Source organism: Lissotriton helveticus, chromosome 11 (assembly GCF_964261635.1).
Source record: "Lissotriton helveticus chromosome 11, aLisHel1.1, whole genome shotgun sequence".
NCBI classification, from domain to species: Eukaryota; Metazoa; Chordata; class Amphibia; order Caudata; family Salamandridae; genus Lissotriton; species Lissotriton helveticus.
Genome location: NC_136072.1, coordinates 840,509,121 through 840,526,216, shown reverse-complemented (window position 1 = coordinate 840,526,216; position 17,096 = coordinate 840,509,121). Strand labels below are relative to the sequence as shown.

At 40.5% G+C, this 17,096-nt stretch overlaps 1 protein-coding gene across 1 annotated transcript in view; it reads left to right on the top strand.

The window, feature by feature from the left end:
- Positions 1 to 17,096, top strand: part of LOC144792163 (uncharacterized) — a 581,805-nt gene that overhangs the window by 27,103 nt on the left and 537,606 nt on the right. The window contains exon 2 of the mRNA XM_078667056.1: positions 7,162 to 7,242. Within this exon, the coding sequence (XP_078523182.1) occupies positions 7,176 to 7,242 (67 nt within the window). The 5' untranslated portion in view covers positions 7,162 to 7,175. The remainder of the gene's footprint in view (positions 1 to 7,161; positions 7,243 to 17,096) is intronic.

Genomic DNA, 17,096 nt, shown 5'->3' with positions numbered 1-17,096 from the left:
ATGTGTTAGTTTGTTTTATATGTTGCGTAGTTGCAGGTATCATTCTTGTTCTCTACCTAATTTTGTACAACCTCTTTGCTGCTAATGGGTGTAAGTATTTAGGTTTATGCTCCCAGTGGATCATACGTATGTAGAGGTAAAGAGCAACTTATGAATGTTTGTGTAGAGGACTGTGTGTTGATGACATACAAGTTTTTTGGTTTTGAAAAAAAATTGTAACCGTGCAATGATTGTATGTCATAAATACTGAGTACTGTAAGCTCCTTTTGAGTATTTTAAGGGAATCGTCTCAGCATAGTCCTTTCTATAAAGGACAGACTGTGTTCACCAGATACTTACCCATGTGCACGTGCTTGATAAGCTTCCAAAGCTGATCTATCTCTAATGTTTTCAGCAGACTGTTAAGGGTGCGCAGCGATTGGTTTGATGCTTGTGGGGGATTGGCCTCATGCGTGGGGTTGGCCATGGCGGCGGTTGGATTCATGTATGGTAATTAAATATTATTTTGCGTAAAAAAAATTAAAACTTTAGAAATTCACTGTAAAAACAAAGTTACAGGGACGTTATAGTTAGGAAATAAATTAACAAACTTTAGAAATTCTCCAAAAAACAAAGGTTACAGGGACATTCTAGTTCTGTTCAGATTTTAGACACACATAGAAATTCAGCAGTTATAGTTACAGTTATCTCAATCAATTATAATTCGTGCCCTAAGGTAAATATAACTTGCGCCCCTGCCATGCACTGGTAATTACTCCACATATTACATCACATCATTGATAATATTACTGAAACAATAGCTGTAAAATTCTTAATGAGAAAAGTGTGCAAAGGTCACAGGGACTTTAGAGTTAGGAAATAGAATTTAAAAAAGCTTAGAAATGTACTAAAGAAACAAAAGTTACAGAGACATTATAGTTAGGTTCAGATTTTACACACACAAAACCATTGAAATTCAGAAGTTGTCGGTGATGTAATATGTGGAGTAATTACCAGTGCATGGCAGGTGCCCTTTAATCTTGTTTTTATCTTGTCACATTTGCTCTGTGTGGAGACAGACGTCAAATGGTAGCTTATGTCTTCCTACAATTTGCTACTTATTTTATACCAGTGGTTGGAGTTTACTTTTCTTTCTGGGACTGCAAAGTCAGAGGATTTTGTAGAGTGAACTGACTGACAATGGTGCTGTAGAAAGAGTGTGAAATGAAAGCTGTCTGGTTGTTTTCCAACTCACAACATTTAAATAGCTAAATGAACTGACATACATTTGAAAATATATTTCAGTAGTTATGAAACCACTTGTTTTGTAGTTCTGTGTGATAAAAAAAGATTTTATTAGGATGAAAACAAATCAGAATACTTTACTTAGTGATATGCAAAGAACAATTGTTTTCGCTGAATCCCAATTTCCACATATTGTTTATATGCTTTATAGTTTAATCAGAAAAACAGCATGTTAGTGTGAAAGTTTGTAGGCATTTCAATGAAAGATGTGCTCTTTTTAAATGATAGTGTGCTACCAAATTATGCTTTAGTAATATATTTATTAAAAGTGAGTTTTTAAACATGAATTGAGTGACATTCCTACCTCCAACCTGATAACAATGCTATTAGTGAACTAAGAGGCAAGTCAGGGGTCATGTGTATCCTACATGTCGGCCAGATTCTTATTATTCATGGAGCAACTGTTTAGTCTATTTAATGAAACAAAATAGATTTTTTTGTATAGCAGAAATTCTGTACTTGCACGTTAAAAGGTGATCTTGTATGTGATAATGAAGAAAAAGGCGACTCTGTAAAATAAAATATGAATCTAGGATCACGCAATTTGAGACTCATTTAAGGTTCATGTACAATACAGTTAGGTCAAGTGGATTAGTCTAGTCTCTAGACCTGCAGGTCTAGTAACATTTTAATGATTTTTCGAGGATGATCTTTGAACTTTCCTGGTAGGCCCTTTGGTGTTTAACATCTGATTAAAGTAGTGTACTTTGTTGCTTTCTCTTTTTAAATATTTTTATTAATTTTGATGATAAACACAAAACCACATAATACATAACTTTGGTTGGATCAATGTACATTTTGGTAAGTGTATGACGTTTGTTTATCTACATTTCACAATATAATGTCTGCATTGCCGGGCAGTAGAACTCATTGTATTAAAATTCAATTGGTGAGGAGATAAAAATGGAGGAGTATTTCCCACTACCTCATAGGGTTGAGGTATTTGACACAGCCCCTCAAGTTAGCCCATAATATTCTACCGTTGCCCTTAAATCTTGGCAAACGTTCCTGGTCATCCTCTGGTCACTCACAGTTTATGCAATTATTCACTAATCAATATTGACGCACCAGACACCAACCCTAGGCACATTTACATTAACTCAGTTTCGCTACATCCTTCTGTGCTGTCTTTTTTGCATTCTTGATGGAGGATTTGGAGATTCTCTTGAGTAACCAACACCATAATCAGTTGGCTTCCATTTGTAGAATACTCACTGACGTTTTGTCTTAAACCTCAGTCCTAAGTTAGGGGAGTCTCCATTCCTCTCCCAAAATTTAAATACATCAGTTGTGTTCTTCTGCAATCTTTACTAATGGCTCATGTAGTGGCATTGGCAATCCATACTATTAAGAGATTTGGGAAAATCTGCCATCAATGGTCTGATAGAACAGATAAAGCTTAATGACTTACTAGCCACTATAATCAAATCTGCACTTTCTTCAGCAAAATGATAGACGTAATAATGTTTGTACACCTTGACAGGTTGTGAAGAAAATATAAAGACGACTGTCAATCGATACTCTAAGAATACATGTTCTAATAAGCTTGTGATCTCTAATGATCTAACGTTCAACCAAGCCACCTGGATTGACAGCCCGGGGAATTGAAAATAGGTGTAATGGATATTCTTTCCTACTGGCATCCAATGGAGAATGTCTTCCTCTTTCTTCCAGAATAGGGAAATTCAATATAAGAACTTCCAACTAACTGACTGCAAACATCAAAGTCACCCCGAAAGCACTGCTCTGCTCCCGGTCAACGTTATGATAAATATTAAGGTTTTTTTGCATTGTCCACAGGAAACCTTGGGGCAAAGACACTTAAAACCTGCAGTGAGTGGCACCTCACTGTGCACCAACAAGACATCTCTGTTCAGTGTCTGCTTATTGGAAAAACAATGCTCATTCAAGACAATCAAACCAGAAGGATGATCACAGGCTATAGAAGTATCTACATTCTGTAAAAACCCTCTGTTCGAGCTAAATAACCAAACCCTGCTATGCAGTCACGAAACTTTTGAAAAATGAACTATTCCGGCTTGCCATTAATTGATCCTCATAATGCTCGTTTTGTCAGCCATGATTTATCTGCTCTGGAGAAAATAAAATTAGAAATGTAGTGCTTTATAAAATTCCTCAATAAATAAACAAATACAAATATAGTAAGTACTGGCTAAGAGTACTTTCAGGTTTTAATAGAAATGTTAAATCTAATTTTCAGGCTGTCTTTCACCATTGCTGATTTAGCTTCTCCCCAACACACTATTTTTCATTTAATTACTGAATCTCTAAACCTGGCTCAGAGTGGATTGGTTACAGACCTAGACACTGGCCTCTTAAATGTATTATTGTCCAGGGTGAACATAATCCACAATGCAATCTGGCCAATTATTTGCCTGATGTATCAGTCCGGCAAAATGCAAAGCAAGTTGTCATAGGACTCACAGAAATCATGTGACGTTGTCTGAGGCAGGACTCCCTCTGTGAACAAGACGATGGAGGTTGTCGCAGGTCAGAAGACCTCCAACTCTGCTTTCACGTTCGCAGGGAATCATTATTATAATACCTAGCATTTCAAAGACACGGGTTTTAATTCTTAAAAAGAAAGTACTACTCTGTGACAGGGATTTAGGGTAACTTGCTGCAGTCCATATGACTTCTGTCTATTCCACATGATGCCCAGACCCACCATTTGCACAGTGGATACTGACCTTCATAGACGGCTTCCACTGAGAAAAGTTACTGACTGATATGGGCAGTCAGTGACCTTCTCAAAAGAGCATTTTGTTTCACTGCTGCATTATCATACGACTAGTCCATGATATATTCATCTGTAAATTCATGGTAATAATCTACTAAATTCTTTAAAACTCTTATCTCATTTGTAATTGACAAATGTCATAACTTGCCTTTTGCACTCTTGATACATTATTCCGAAATAGTTCAACATATCTTCTATGGAAAGACGTGTAAAACAATGTGTTTGTGGTTTAAAATGGAACTCCATTCAAATGCTTTGTTCTGAGCCAATTATATGTGTGACAGAATAACTCTCCTATAGTATTTCTGGTTCAATAAATGAAATATCATTAACCTCCACAGTACAAACAGGAAGGTACTGGTAAAGAGTGAAAACAGTTCAGATACTTCAGTTAAAAGGTATTGTTTCCACTGTGCACCATTATGAAAATCTCTGTATGACCAAGAGATCACCAGTAATACCATGCATCTCCCAGTCATTGTTTCAAAGATTACGAGAGAAAGTCAGTGGAACTATTGATACAAACTTAGTTTCCTTTGTTTATATCCCACATTATTAGGCTGAAATTTAAATTCAGCAAGGAAGGACTGCAGATAATGCTATTACAAGCTCAACCATGTCTGCACGATTTACTGGCCAAGATCATAATCTGGGTTTAAGATGGATAATAGTAATGCTTTCTATTTACATCACTATGAAATGGCAAATACACACTAGCAAGCACCGCACCTTAACCGAGCCCCGATCAATGGTCTTTATCAGGATGCATTTACAATCTACATGCTGTTTAATGTAATCACTCCGATTTCCCCCCACACCCTCCACTTGAGCCCTTTATCCAGGCATCCCCAGGTGCCAGGGAATGTACATCAGTATTTTTTCTTGAGCCAATTAAGCTGTTTTTACATATGTCCAGTGTGCTCAATACATTGGTGACTGCACAACCACTGAGTGATATTACCTTAAAAAAGCATGTTGGTGTGCAAGCTAAAGTGGAACACGCGTGTGCTGATCATGGAATGCCCGTTTATGGATTATATAATAAATGTAAATTATCATAATATTAATCTGAAATATACATAGCAGAAATGTGAATAGGAGGATTTCGTATATATTTATTACTGTTGATTTACAGCGAACAACACTTTCTCAAATTAATTATAAATGACAATTGAAAAAGTACAAACATGTAAACATCTAAATTTCATCACATATCTATAAAATATTACTTTATTGTTAAAGACTAAAACGAAATATCCATACAACTTCACATCTGAAAGATTTTTCCATCTGGTGATGGTTGGTTTTAGAAGTTTAGAGTAGCAAAAATTCATATCTTTCAGTTCATTACAATTTGCACATTACACTCCAATACCAACCCTCCTCTTCTCTTTAGCCACTTATCATTTTTATCGGCCTTGCATACAAAGTTTTGGCTCCTTAATGATAGCATTCATCAGGATAAATAAATCATTTTGCCTGTAAACATCTTATTCAACTCTAATGTGTTCTCCAGTGTGAAGCGTCTGTTTTGGAATCGATCCTAGCAAGAGAGCTAATCGTTCGCAATTTAATAGTTCTCAAGGAATTAATCCAGTCAATAGTGTGGATTATTTTCCAATGTAGAGGCAGAGCAGGGATTCTCCAACTCGCCTTGATCACAGTTATTCATAAATACCAAATTCCAGTGAGGGCCCAGCATGGACTTTTAAAACATTTTTGGCCCCTTCATGGTTAAAAATGATTAGGGCGCCATAGTTATTCATAACATTTACATTCCAGTGAGGGCCCTTGCTGGATTTGTTTTCACTCCTTAGTGATTCCAAATTATTAGGAGCCCCTGTTTATAGGGAAAAAACTGTTTCTCATCTGACTCCTCACACTGCACAAGTATTATGAATAGCAAAAATATGTGACATCTTTACAATCTTTTGGACTCGATATTTACTTTGAAATTGAATAATTTAAATATTTGGAAGGTCACAAGTGAGTGCCACCTTCCACCTTCTGTGGATTTATTTGGTTATTCTGGGTGTTGTGAATCTCCCAGGAGATCACCAAGCACCTGAATCAAACATTATATGCAGGAAACCGAATTGAAGGGTATTCCTGCCACTTGGTTGATAAATGACTGCTCGTTCCCTATTTCCGTCATTTGTTCCCCCCCCCCTCCCCCCCGCATCCTTCATTGAGCTTACTAAACTCTTGCCCTTCCATGGCCAAAATCTTGAGTAACAATTAATGCAGATATTAACACAATTTGCCATCAACGAGACCTCATTATTTAAACGGTAACAACTCTCTATACAGGGCTTTCCTATCCATCTCCTCTTAGTTCTCCTCTATCTCTTTTCCCTCTGACTGCACTATACTGTCCCTCTTTTATTACTCTCCTAAGAGTAAACCAGTCCGGTACAAGAAATGTATATGACTGCTGTTCTACTCATAAAATCCCAATAAAAGATGTAACATTTTTTTTCCTTTACTTTTGTTAAACTAGTACAGCTAACATGAAACTGCTAAATATAGCCATCTGGTGTATCCCCTTTAGCTTTCCACGAAAACCTTTTTCTGTCGAAAATGTAGTCCCTGCATCCGACAGGAAGGCATTTTGTCGAATCTCATTGAGTGCCACCCTGCTAAGCCCAGAATACCAGAGTAGAGTAGTTTATAGATGCCCAGCCCCGTCATCTCTAACCCAGTTGCTTGAAGAGCATTAATGTGAGGGCAAATGAATAGGAGCCTGCCTCCTTGCCAAAAGCATGGAAACAGGCAGGCTTTTTGGACCCAGTGGTCTCCATCTGCTCCCAATATAAGCTCCCAAAGCTGAATCCCTCATAGGAGGGTTGTTTTGAATGCAAATGTGTGGTGTGTATGGATCAAAGAAATACACAATCATTGGTTGTTTTCTGTTTTTTTAGAGACAGTCTTTCTTTGGCAGTAACACCAAAAGAGTCCCTGGCCATCTGCATGTCCAGTTAAATCTAAGCTTCCTGGTCTAAGGTCACAATAAAATGATACTTTGGAATGCAGTACATGTTACTTTCCTCAGGAGAGTAATGCTGCACACTAGGTCTGGTTTTCTAAATTCATTTTTGCTTGCTTTGATATTGCAGCTGCTTGCGGCAGGATGACGGATACCCAAACGGAAGATGGCACTTCAGCATTTGAAGCCACAAAGGAGGAATTTCAGTCAAGTAAGGGATCGAAACAGCCTGGCTTATATTTGTGTTTTTTTTCTCTTTAGTAGAGATGAAGACTACTTGGCAACTTGAGTATGAACCTGATAAGAAATAATCATTGCTACCTCTAGAGTCACCATATTGCATCAATAATATGGTGTGTTTTAGTTTGTGTCTTCACAGCATGAGAGTCCCATGCAAAAAAAGTATTTATTAAAAGGTCCAATGACGTTTTTGGGACTCACTCTTTTTTATGAACACCTTATTTACTTTGTCTTTTGCTTCAGCCTTGAATTGTTTACATGGGTTCTCAATTTTCCCCCTAAAAATGTGTTTTCACAGGGCAAGCTGTACTGTTCACCTCTACGGTGTGAATTTTCACCTTAAGTGAGAGGATAGCATTTTTTGATTATCCAATTTCTCAACAAATCGAAAAGTTACCTGGTGTGAACTCCTGGGTGGATTTTGTTTGAGTCACTTTTCACAGAACATTTATTAGAAGGTGAGATATAGATTCATAACGTCCCACAGCAAATGCAATCTGCATTAACTAAAAGAAAATCTCAATAAATATTTGTCAGAGACTTCTACTAATTTCATTATTATTCGTCATGCCACCAGCAACCTCCCTCACCTGTTTGTCTTCCCTCCTAAATCTGCTTCTTCCATTGCAGCCTCCCTTGTACCTGCAAGGATTGAGGATTGACCTTAAGCCCAAACAGTTATGACTCCACTGTGGTATCTTCCAATGTTTTCCTGATCAGTCTTCAGAAAACAAATGTAGGTAGGTGTGTGACAGGATTCCTCACACGGATCGTGCCCCCTTGACAATTAAGGATATTTGTACAATTCATTTGGGGTGCTTGGTCCTTCATAGGTCTCTGGCTCTGGTGCTTAGTTGCATTTGATTATAGTTATAACTAGCAGCCCGTCCCGACCTTGTCCGGGAGCATTCAGGCTTCCCCTACCCCTGCCTCCCCCGACATTGCCCAGCAGCCCGTGCCCCCGCCCGCCCCGTCCCCCGCCTGGCCCGACACCCGCCTGCCCCGACATTGTCCCTGGAGCCTTACCTCAGCCGCCGCTCCTCAGTTCACCGCTCCTCGCCTGCATTCAGGCTTCCCCTACCCCTGCCTCCCCCGACATTGCCCAGCAGCCCGTGCCCCCGCCCGCCCCGTCCCCCGCCTGGCCCGACACCCGCCTGCCCCGACATTGTCCCTGGAGCCTTACCTCAGTCGCCGCTCCTAAGTTCACCGCTCCTCGCCACTCTGCTCCTCACCGCCTGTCCGCCGCCTCTCCTCCCCCGCGCCATGTCCGCCTCTCCGCTGCTCGCACCGCCGCTGGCCTGTCCGCTGCTCCTCACGTCACCGCTCCTCCCCCGCGCCATGTCCGCCGCTCCTCCCCGTGCTACTGACGTGAGCACGCACGTCGCGGCCGGCGCTACTTTGGAGGGACTACTTTTTTTTAATATAAATTTTGTAAATTACGTTTATTTTTAATATTTATATAGCCTATAACCATCTACACACCCTGCCGATTTCAACGGTGTATCGGGTGTGTAGATTGGCGCAGTGGTTCCCGAGTTTACCCGCCTCAAAGCCTGAAAGTTCTTACTTTATTATAGTAGTATAGATTGAAACTTCCCCAAACTAGAATAAAGAGGGTTGGTGCCAGAGTTAATGCTCACACATTCAGGATCCTGTTGCTGGTAGGTTGTAATCATCCAAAATTAATTAATACGGGCAGCAGCCAATCCAGTGATACCCTAACTGAGATAAAGTCCAACAGCCCACTTAACTGGGTGTGAGCACTTGCACACAAATAAGATTGTCTCTGTATGATTGTTCGACCAAGGCTTTGTCACACTTGCTTTCAGTGTTTGACACTCCAACTGGTAACAATCTAGGCAACCAGGTATTTGTTCATTTTTAGGTCAAGCCTAGAGTCAGAGCGCATGCGCTGCTGTGTGAGACTTTATGTATCTACAATATTGGCTTGAACCAAGCCGATCGACCAACACTTGCTCTCTACTGTGCCAGTTAGAAATACTGGCCCCCTATTAGTGGACTGCCTTCCAAAGTCCCTCCCCTGGAATCTTGCTTGGAGCCCTGGCAATTTCACTGAGGGAACATTTCTGTTGGCCATCCAGGCTTTCAAAGATTTCTTACTGTTAGCGCGTGTGATGGCTCCTCCTCCCGCTTCCCTTGTCACTGCACAGACCGTCTTTCTCCACTGCTGTAATTAGTTACGGCTTAAAACAAAGGATTCTAAGGACTTTGATTTTCGTTTTGACAGGGTAATTCCTTTCGCCTTTCACTATTATGTGGAGACTACATTTTCGCAAAACAGGTAGCATGTATCCGTTTCATTACTTTCACAGGCCGTATTTCAATTGTATTTGCCAATTGTCAACATAACAGTTCTCTGAAGACTTTACTTAAGTAATGTTTTCCAACAAGAACGCATTTATCTGGAGGTGTTTCCCAGGGCTGTAGCAACTGGATGGACCGAGCGGGGCCAGGCCTGCCAATATTTGTATCTGATCCCCCTAAATCTGAGGCCTCTGTATTACGAGGACTTTTTTTAAATGTGGTTAATATTATTCTTTTTTTAAAGTTAGGTGACATTTTTTTATGGTGTGACTTAGTGGCCCGAGCAGCAGATCTGCATGCCACATACTCCATGTTTAACATTCAGGTGCCCTGCATGCAATTTCCATCTCTGACCTTCTAGCTTGTTGTGACCTTGCATCTTGTCTCTGTGGCGGCACCATTAGCAGATTTCACTGGACCCTCAGAGTACTGCTTAAAAATTGATTCTGAAACCGCATCCCTGGCCAGTTTTGATGCATGTATGATCATACATTTATATTGTCAATTAGCATGTATCCTATACTGTGCTGCCAGTTTTAAATGTGCATGTGTGTGTGCCTGAGTGGAAGCTGCCTGCATTTAAATGACTGCTGGTTTGTGTTGCATGTGTGCACATATTTTATTATATGTTTTCACTGCCTAATGTGGGCCTAAATTCTTCTATTCAGGAATAAGCAAATCCTGTGTATAGAAACCAGACCTATTGGTTTTGTCATGTAATACGTGTTATCTTTGCAAGTCAAGTTAAAGATTATTGTATGATAGGTTAGTCCTTCGTTAATGACTAATAAAACCAATCTGTTATTTTGCAATGCTTGCATCTGCGTTACCGCACCCATTCATGTTTCGTAATCTGTTCCCACAGTAGGTTGTTATGTATTGAAAGGATTGTTTTTGTTGTTTGAATGAGGAACACAGCACACTGACATTGGGTTACGCAAAAAAGATTTTGCACATTTTGCAGTATGTTGATGATATTGAATCATGGACCGGACCAAGTCCGGCCTTCACGAGTCTTGAGTAAGCTTATCGAATGCAACGCAGCTAATGCTCTTAAAATCAATCAAGATAAGACCAAGGTCCTGATCTTAGGCCGCTGCAAAAAAAAGAAAGTTCTAACATGGAATATCGGGCCTGCTTAGATCAAACCAACATCAAAATACAACTACCTGGGAGTTTGGTTCAGTGAGTCTTCCAGACCATCAGTCCATCTAGCCACCATGAAAAAGAGAGCTGAAGCAATAACATACAGCCTGACTCGACTCAACCAGTCCCTGAGTAGCCCCTCCGCAGAACTCATATTGAAGGTGAACTCATATTGAAGGCGAATAAAGCTACTCTCCTTCCTGCCCTAACTTATGGGCACCAGGTCTTCCCTGATGCATGCTCGGCCAGTCTTGACCATGCCCAGATCCCCACCTATAAAATAATCTTCCGTCTTCCAAGCCACATTCACGGGGCAAGACTACGATTGGAGCTGGGCCTAACAAGACAATCCATCTCCTGGAGGGCAGACACCTTGAAGTACTATATAAGGGTACTAAAAGCTGCAGACAACACGCTTAAACCCTGGTTAAAAGAAACCCTCGCCTGCTCTGGGAACCCATGGAATCGTCAAATAGTAAAAGCTTTAAGTGTATTATATATTGATGAAACATCACTCACAGCAGACTTTATTCACTACACAGTCTGGAAAAGGGTTATTAACAAGCAGGCAAGACAAATCTCTTACCAGAAGGACATCCAGGCATCTAAAACGTATACTATCCTGCGCCCCTTAAACGAATCGTACCTTCCTGGGATACCGCAACCATATCTCTATGACAGTTTAAATGCAGTGGCCCATAAAAATATATCTATGCGTCTTCTAGGACTGCACTCATTTGCTTTTACTCGATGGGCTCCATCTGGCAAGGAGGGGGCCTGCAGTCTGTGGAACGACGGGTCTAAATCATGGCTACATCATTTGTGCTGTTGTCCTGCCCTTGATACCCCTAGAAGGTTCATCCTCAAACCACTATATCTTAAAAAGGGCATCAGCACCTTTTGGAAGGCATCTGCTCTCTATTTTATCTGTACAGATGTACAATCGCTTGCAAGGTCTGGAAAATATGTGACACTTTTGGATAACCTGCTCTCTCCTTCTCCTGCTACCCAACAACCGGTCCCTCCTCCCCAAAAACTTATTACGGATTATTTTATCAAAAATGTTTTAGAGTTTTTTTCATTAGATTGAGCCATAAGACTCATCTTATCTTCAAACATGTTGTTTCGAATCACTGCTATGGCCACTGCATAAGATGTTTTGTTTGTAACATGTGCCTTAAACCTGACGGTTGTTCCGTCTCGTTTTTTTAATGCGGTTAAGATGCCACTGAGACGACTTCATTGCAATGGTTTTAATAACTGTGCTAATTTAATAAAAATACAAAAATACAAATACACTGACATGAAATAAATTAACTATTGAAAAGTCAGACATTTCACAGAAATATTAGTAGTAGGTAGGGATATCATTAACATCAAGCTCTGGCCGCAAAAGTGACAGGTCTGGCAGCAAACTCTGGCCTTAAATTTGACAGGTCTAGTCTTAAATTTGACAGGTCTGGCAGCAAACTCTGGCCTTAAATTTGACAGGTCTGGCAGCAACTTGCTGTCCTTAAATTTGACAGGTCCTGGGCGCAGACTGCTGGCCGCAAACACTCTGGTTTTAAAATGGGTGGCATGTAGGGTTAGTCCCAAAAGTGACATGTTTGGCTGCAAAACATGGGGTAATTGTGTATGTGTTTAAAAAGTGCATAGAAAAAGTGTGCGCATGTAGTAGGGAAATGCCTGGGCCTGTTTAAAACTGGGGGGTTGCAGACAGTTGTTGGCTGAACAGCTGCGGAGCAGTCCTGAGTCGCCCAGCCCAGGGCCTGGGAGGAAGACTGTGACATGTAGGTGTCAAAGTGGTAAAGGGTCCTCACAAACCTGCCTATGGTAATTCTCTAAAACAAATAGGTTAATACAAACCCCTTATAAAATAATAAACTACAGCAACCCCTGAGCTTTGAGATGCGAAAAAAACACAGGTGGCATGTAGAGCCAAAGCTTCCCATGAGACCCTGAAACAAGGTGCCAGCTGTTAGGATGTAATAAACACATCGCAAAGCCCCTGGTCCCAAATTTGACAGGCCTGGTAGGAAAATTGACAGGCTGGTCCCAAACTTCTGGCCTTAAATTTGACAGGTCTGGCCTTAAATTTGACAGGTCTGGCCTTAAACTGCTGGCCTTAAATTTGACAGGTCTGGCCTTAAATTTGACAGGTCTGGCCTTAAACTGCTGGCCTTAAATTTGACAGGTCTGGTTTTAAATTTGACAGGTCTGGCAGCAAACTGCTGGTCTTAAATTTGACAGGTCTGGTTTTAAATTTGACAGGTCTGGCCTTAAACTGCTAGCCTTAACTTTGACAGGTCTGGTTATAAATTTGACAGGTCTGGCCTTAAACTGCTAGCCTTAACTTTGACAGGTCTGGTTATAAATTTGACAGGTCTGGCCTTAAACTGCTAGCCTTAAATTTGACAGGTCTGGTTTTAAATTTGACAGGTCTGGCCTTAAACTGCTGGCCTTAAATTTGACAGGTCTGGTTTTAAATTTAACAGGTCTGGCAGCAAACTGCTGTTCTTAAATTTGACAGGTCTGGCAGCAAACTGCTGGTCTTAAATTTGACAGGTCTGGCAGCAAACTGCTGGTCTTAAATTTGGCAGGTCTGGCAGCAAACTGTTGGTCTTAAATTTGACAGGTCTGGCTGCAAAACATGGGTAATTGTATATGTGTTTAAAAGTGCAAAGAAAAGTGAGTGCATGTAGGAGGGAATGTCTGGGCATGTTTAAAACTGGTGGTTGCAGACAGCTGTTGTCTGAACAGCTGCGGAGCAGTCCTGAGTCCTCAGCCCAGGGCCTGGGAGGTGTTTTTATGTTTGAAAAAAGTGTCTTTCTTCAGAAGCAGCTGATCGTAAAAGGGGAGCTTTAAAATGTAGATGGGAGGAAACCTATAGGATGTTTTAAAAGCACAACCAGGGACAGTTTCCCAGGAAGGCTTGGGCATGTAGGTGTCAAAGTGGTGAAGGGTAGCACGTGTGAGGTGAGGGATGACAAGTGAATTAAAAAATAAAACAGTCAAGGGCCCTCACAAACCTTCCTGTGGCAATTCTCCAAAATATGCTAATACAAGCCCATTATAAAATAATAAACCACAGCCACCCCGGAACTTAGAGATGCGAAAAAAGACAGGTGCCATGTAGAGCCAAAGCTTCCCATGAGACCTTGAAATAGGGGTGACAGCTGGTAGGATGTAATTCACATACACCACAAAGCCCAGCGTTCCCAAAAGTGACATGCCTGGCAGGAAAAGTGACAGGCTAGTCCCAAAAGTGACATGCCTGACAGGAAAAGTGACAGGCGGGTCCCAAACATGACAGGTCTGGCAGGAAAAACTCAGTCAGTATTCCGTTTTACTGACGAGATTCAAATGACCTATTGTTGACGGCTCAAGATGTGGTGACTGCTTCGTAAAGTCGTCTTTCTTGAATACCTAAAGCAAATACCTGGAGGATTGGGGGATGGGAATGCTTGGCTCTGGCTATACATATGTTAATTTGATCTTCTTTCCCTGGCGTGGCTGTCCTGCTGCTGAAGAAAGGCTTTCTAATGCAGCGCCAGCCAGGTAAAGAGACAAAAAGACATGACAATGGCTGGATGTTATGGGTCACGCCTTCCTCTTCAGGCTGACGGTCGGATCATAGGATGCAGAACATTCGGAATCCAGCAAACTCCGAATAGACTTTTGTGCGTGACGGGCTGCACCTGCACAGTGTAAAATGAGTTCTTCTGCGAGAAACGATCCTTTCATTATTGTGGCCCCTCAACAGAAACCTACGACTTGTCCGCACCTTGTAGTTTATTGTAAACTGTATACAGATTCCCCCCACTGATTTAACAATTCTTCATATTATGTCTGTTTTCATAATCTGCTTCAATATACTAGAAGGCTCTAATAGCTTTCTCCAAACTACCGCGATGCCTGCATATTTTGTGTAAACGGGAAAAACATGATTTTTCTTGGCTGTTCTGGCCATATATCTCCCCACCCTTAGAAGATGTCCAGTGCAAGTAAAAAACCAGCTAAAACTGTTGAAATGGTTTTCAGCCCAAAAATTCAAAGCGGTTTGACAGAGAAATAGTCCTTTATTTGCTTTAATTTGAACTGAAAGGCACATCTTTTTTGGGGGAAATGAATAAAGTACTGAACCATCAGAACCACTTTTAAGTTCTAGTGTCTAAATACATTTACTTGGCTATTCACTTACAAGTAACATTGGCACCCCAAAGACTAATGTGCTACCTGACTGAAAAAGCTTAGGTATTATGTTTGGAATTCTTTCACTGAATGTACAAAACAGCGCTATTTTAGGCACGCTTTGCATTCAAAGGAACACATTTGGTTCTGTATTTATCCAGAAGAGCCATCAGAAAAAGATTTCCCAGTAAGGGCTGGTGTGTTTTAAGAACTAGATTCTCGAAAATTAATACTGAAAATACATAATGTGCATCAACGTTAAGGAAATTATCCAAGAAAGGCGTTAGTTATTTACCAAAGTGCCCTGCATAGCCAGATTTAGTCAACCACGGTAAATCCAGTTAAAATCCTCCAGAGGGAAATATGTTTCATTTAGCATTTAGCAATAAATTAAAAGGCATGCAACATAGTAAGATCATTACTACACTGTGTTGCATATTTCTTTCTCACTCAGTTAAAAGTAGTATTTTGCTCTGTGTTAGGTATTTTTTGCAACACTAATGCATAAAACAACATAACACATAGTCCTTCATTCTGGATACTGTGGTTCGTGCAGGTGCATCATTTTTTCATGAAGAGGTATGGTTACCACACATTTGATGTTTTACCCCAGTTGGTTTTCCACTCAAATGGAGTTTAAAAGTGTGACATGGTCAGATGCTTATGGATAGCTTTCCAGGTTAGGATCATTGGTCATAAGAGTGGGTTGTCCATTGCTTTCATGAATGGGAAATCATGGTACATGTGTGGTATACCTTTGGGGTAGAATGTGTAGCCTCTATCTAGTCGGGCCGTTATTGATTAGGTCTAAGAGTTTGGTAGCAAGATAGCAATCTGTGACAGTTGAAACATATGATACAGCAATATCGTTGTCAGAATATCATGTAAATATTGTGTCACAAACATTTTCAAAAAGTATTGCCCCAATGGAGTTAAAAATAGTAAATCTACATCCAATGGGACTATACTTCTGTGAACAATATTAAGGAGACAATAAATAGGTCAGGTAATATTTTTGTAGATGATATCGTAACATCCAATTGTGTTGACTTGCTTAATCACAGGATGATATACCGCATGACTTCATATCGGCCCTTAGTTTAGAAGAGTTTGGTGTGTTTATGTACCCACAAAGAATAGTATATCTTTGTCTACCTGGTGAAGTAGAAATATTAGGATGAGCAGGGGGATCAATCCTAACAAGCAGGTAACATGTGGACCACCCACCATATTCACTGTATAGGCCTTCCTCTAAAGAGTCAACTGTAAGATGGATCTTTGTATAGACATTGGTCTTCTCAGAGATTAAGGATGCCTGATTATTATCAATCTTGTGTTTGAACCCTCAATTAACAAGTATTCCTAAAAACTCAAGAATATTCTGTCTCCACTCCAATTCAAAACCTAATGGGCAATTCTGACATGGTTAATGTTATACTACCGTTCCAGGTAGCCTTAAAATGTCCAAAAATGAAAATTATGAATAGAGGGGAAGTAGGGAGGGCTGTGAACTAAACTGCTGAGTCAAAGCAGAATACTAACAGCATGGGGCAGTGGTATAATTGTTGATCCTCGAGTGTTTGCTCCTTATGACATCCGTCAGACAGTTGCCTGTTTCTAGAGGTTCTGGAACTAACAGGAAGAGAGCAGGCAATAACTGGCATCCCTGTCTCATGCACCTGTGAACTACAAAAGTATTGAATAGCTGCCCCACATATTTCCTGTGCCACAAGGATAACACATGGCAGACCATTTTTTTATACATACTCTGTCCTATCCATGTCTTTTTCAAGTGTTAGGTACATATAACCCATATAACAAACAAATTCCTCTTCAGCATCCAGTGAGATAAATATAGCTTCTTCCAAGGAGTCCATGCTGAGCCATAACAGAAGACACAATGTCCCATGATGTTTTTGGAAGGAGAAGCCAAGGACAAATAATTTAAAACGTGTATTTTAAAATGCACTTCTACCCTTAGGTCTCTTGGTGCTAAAATAATGTGTTTATTGTAACCCACCAATAGTACAATAGTAGTCTTTTTATTGACTTCGGAATTATGAAGATCTGATTGGACCCACTGGGATCGAAACCTGTTCCCATGAGATAAAACAAAGATTCCTGAAGTGGATACATTTGTCCACGGAACCACTTGGGCCACCA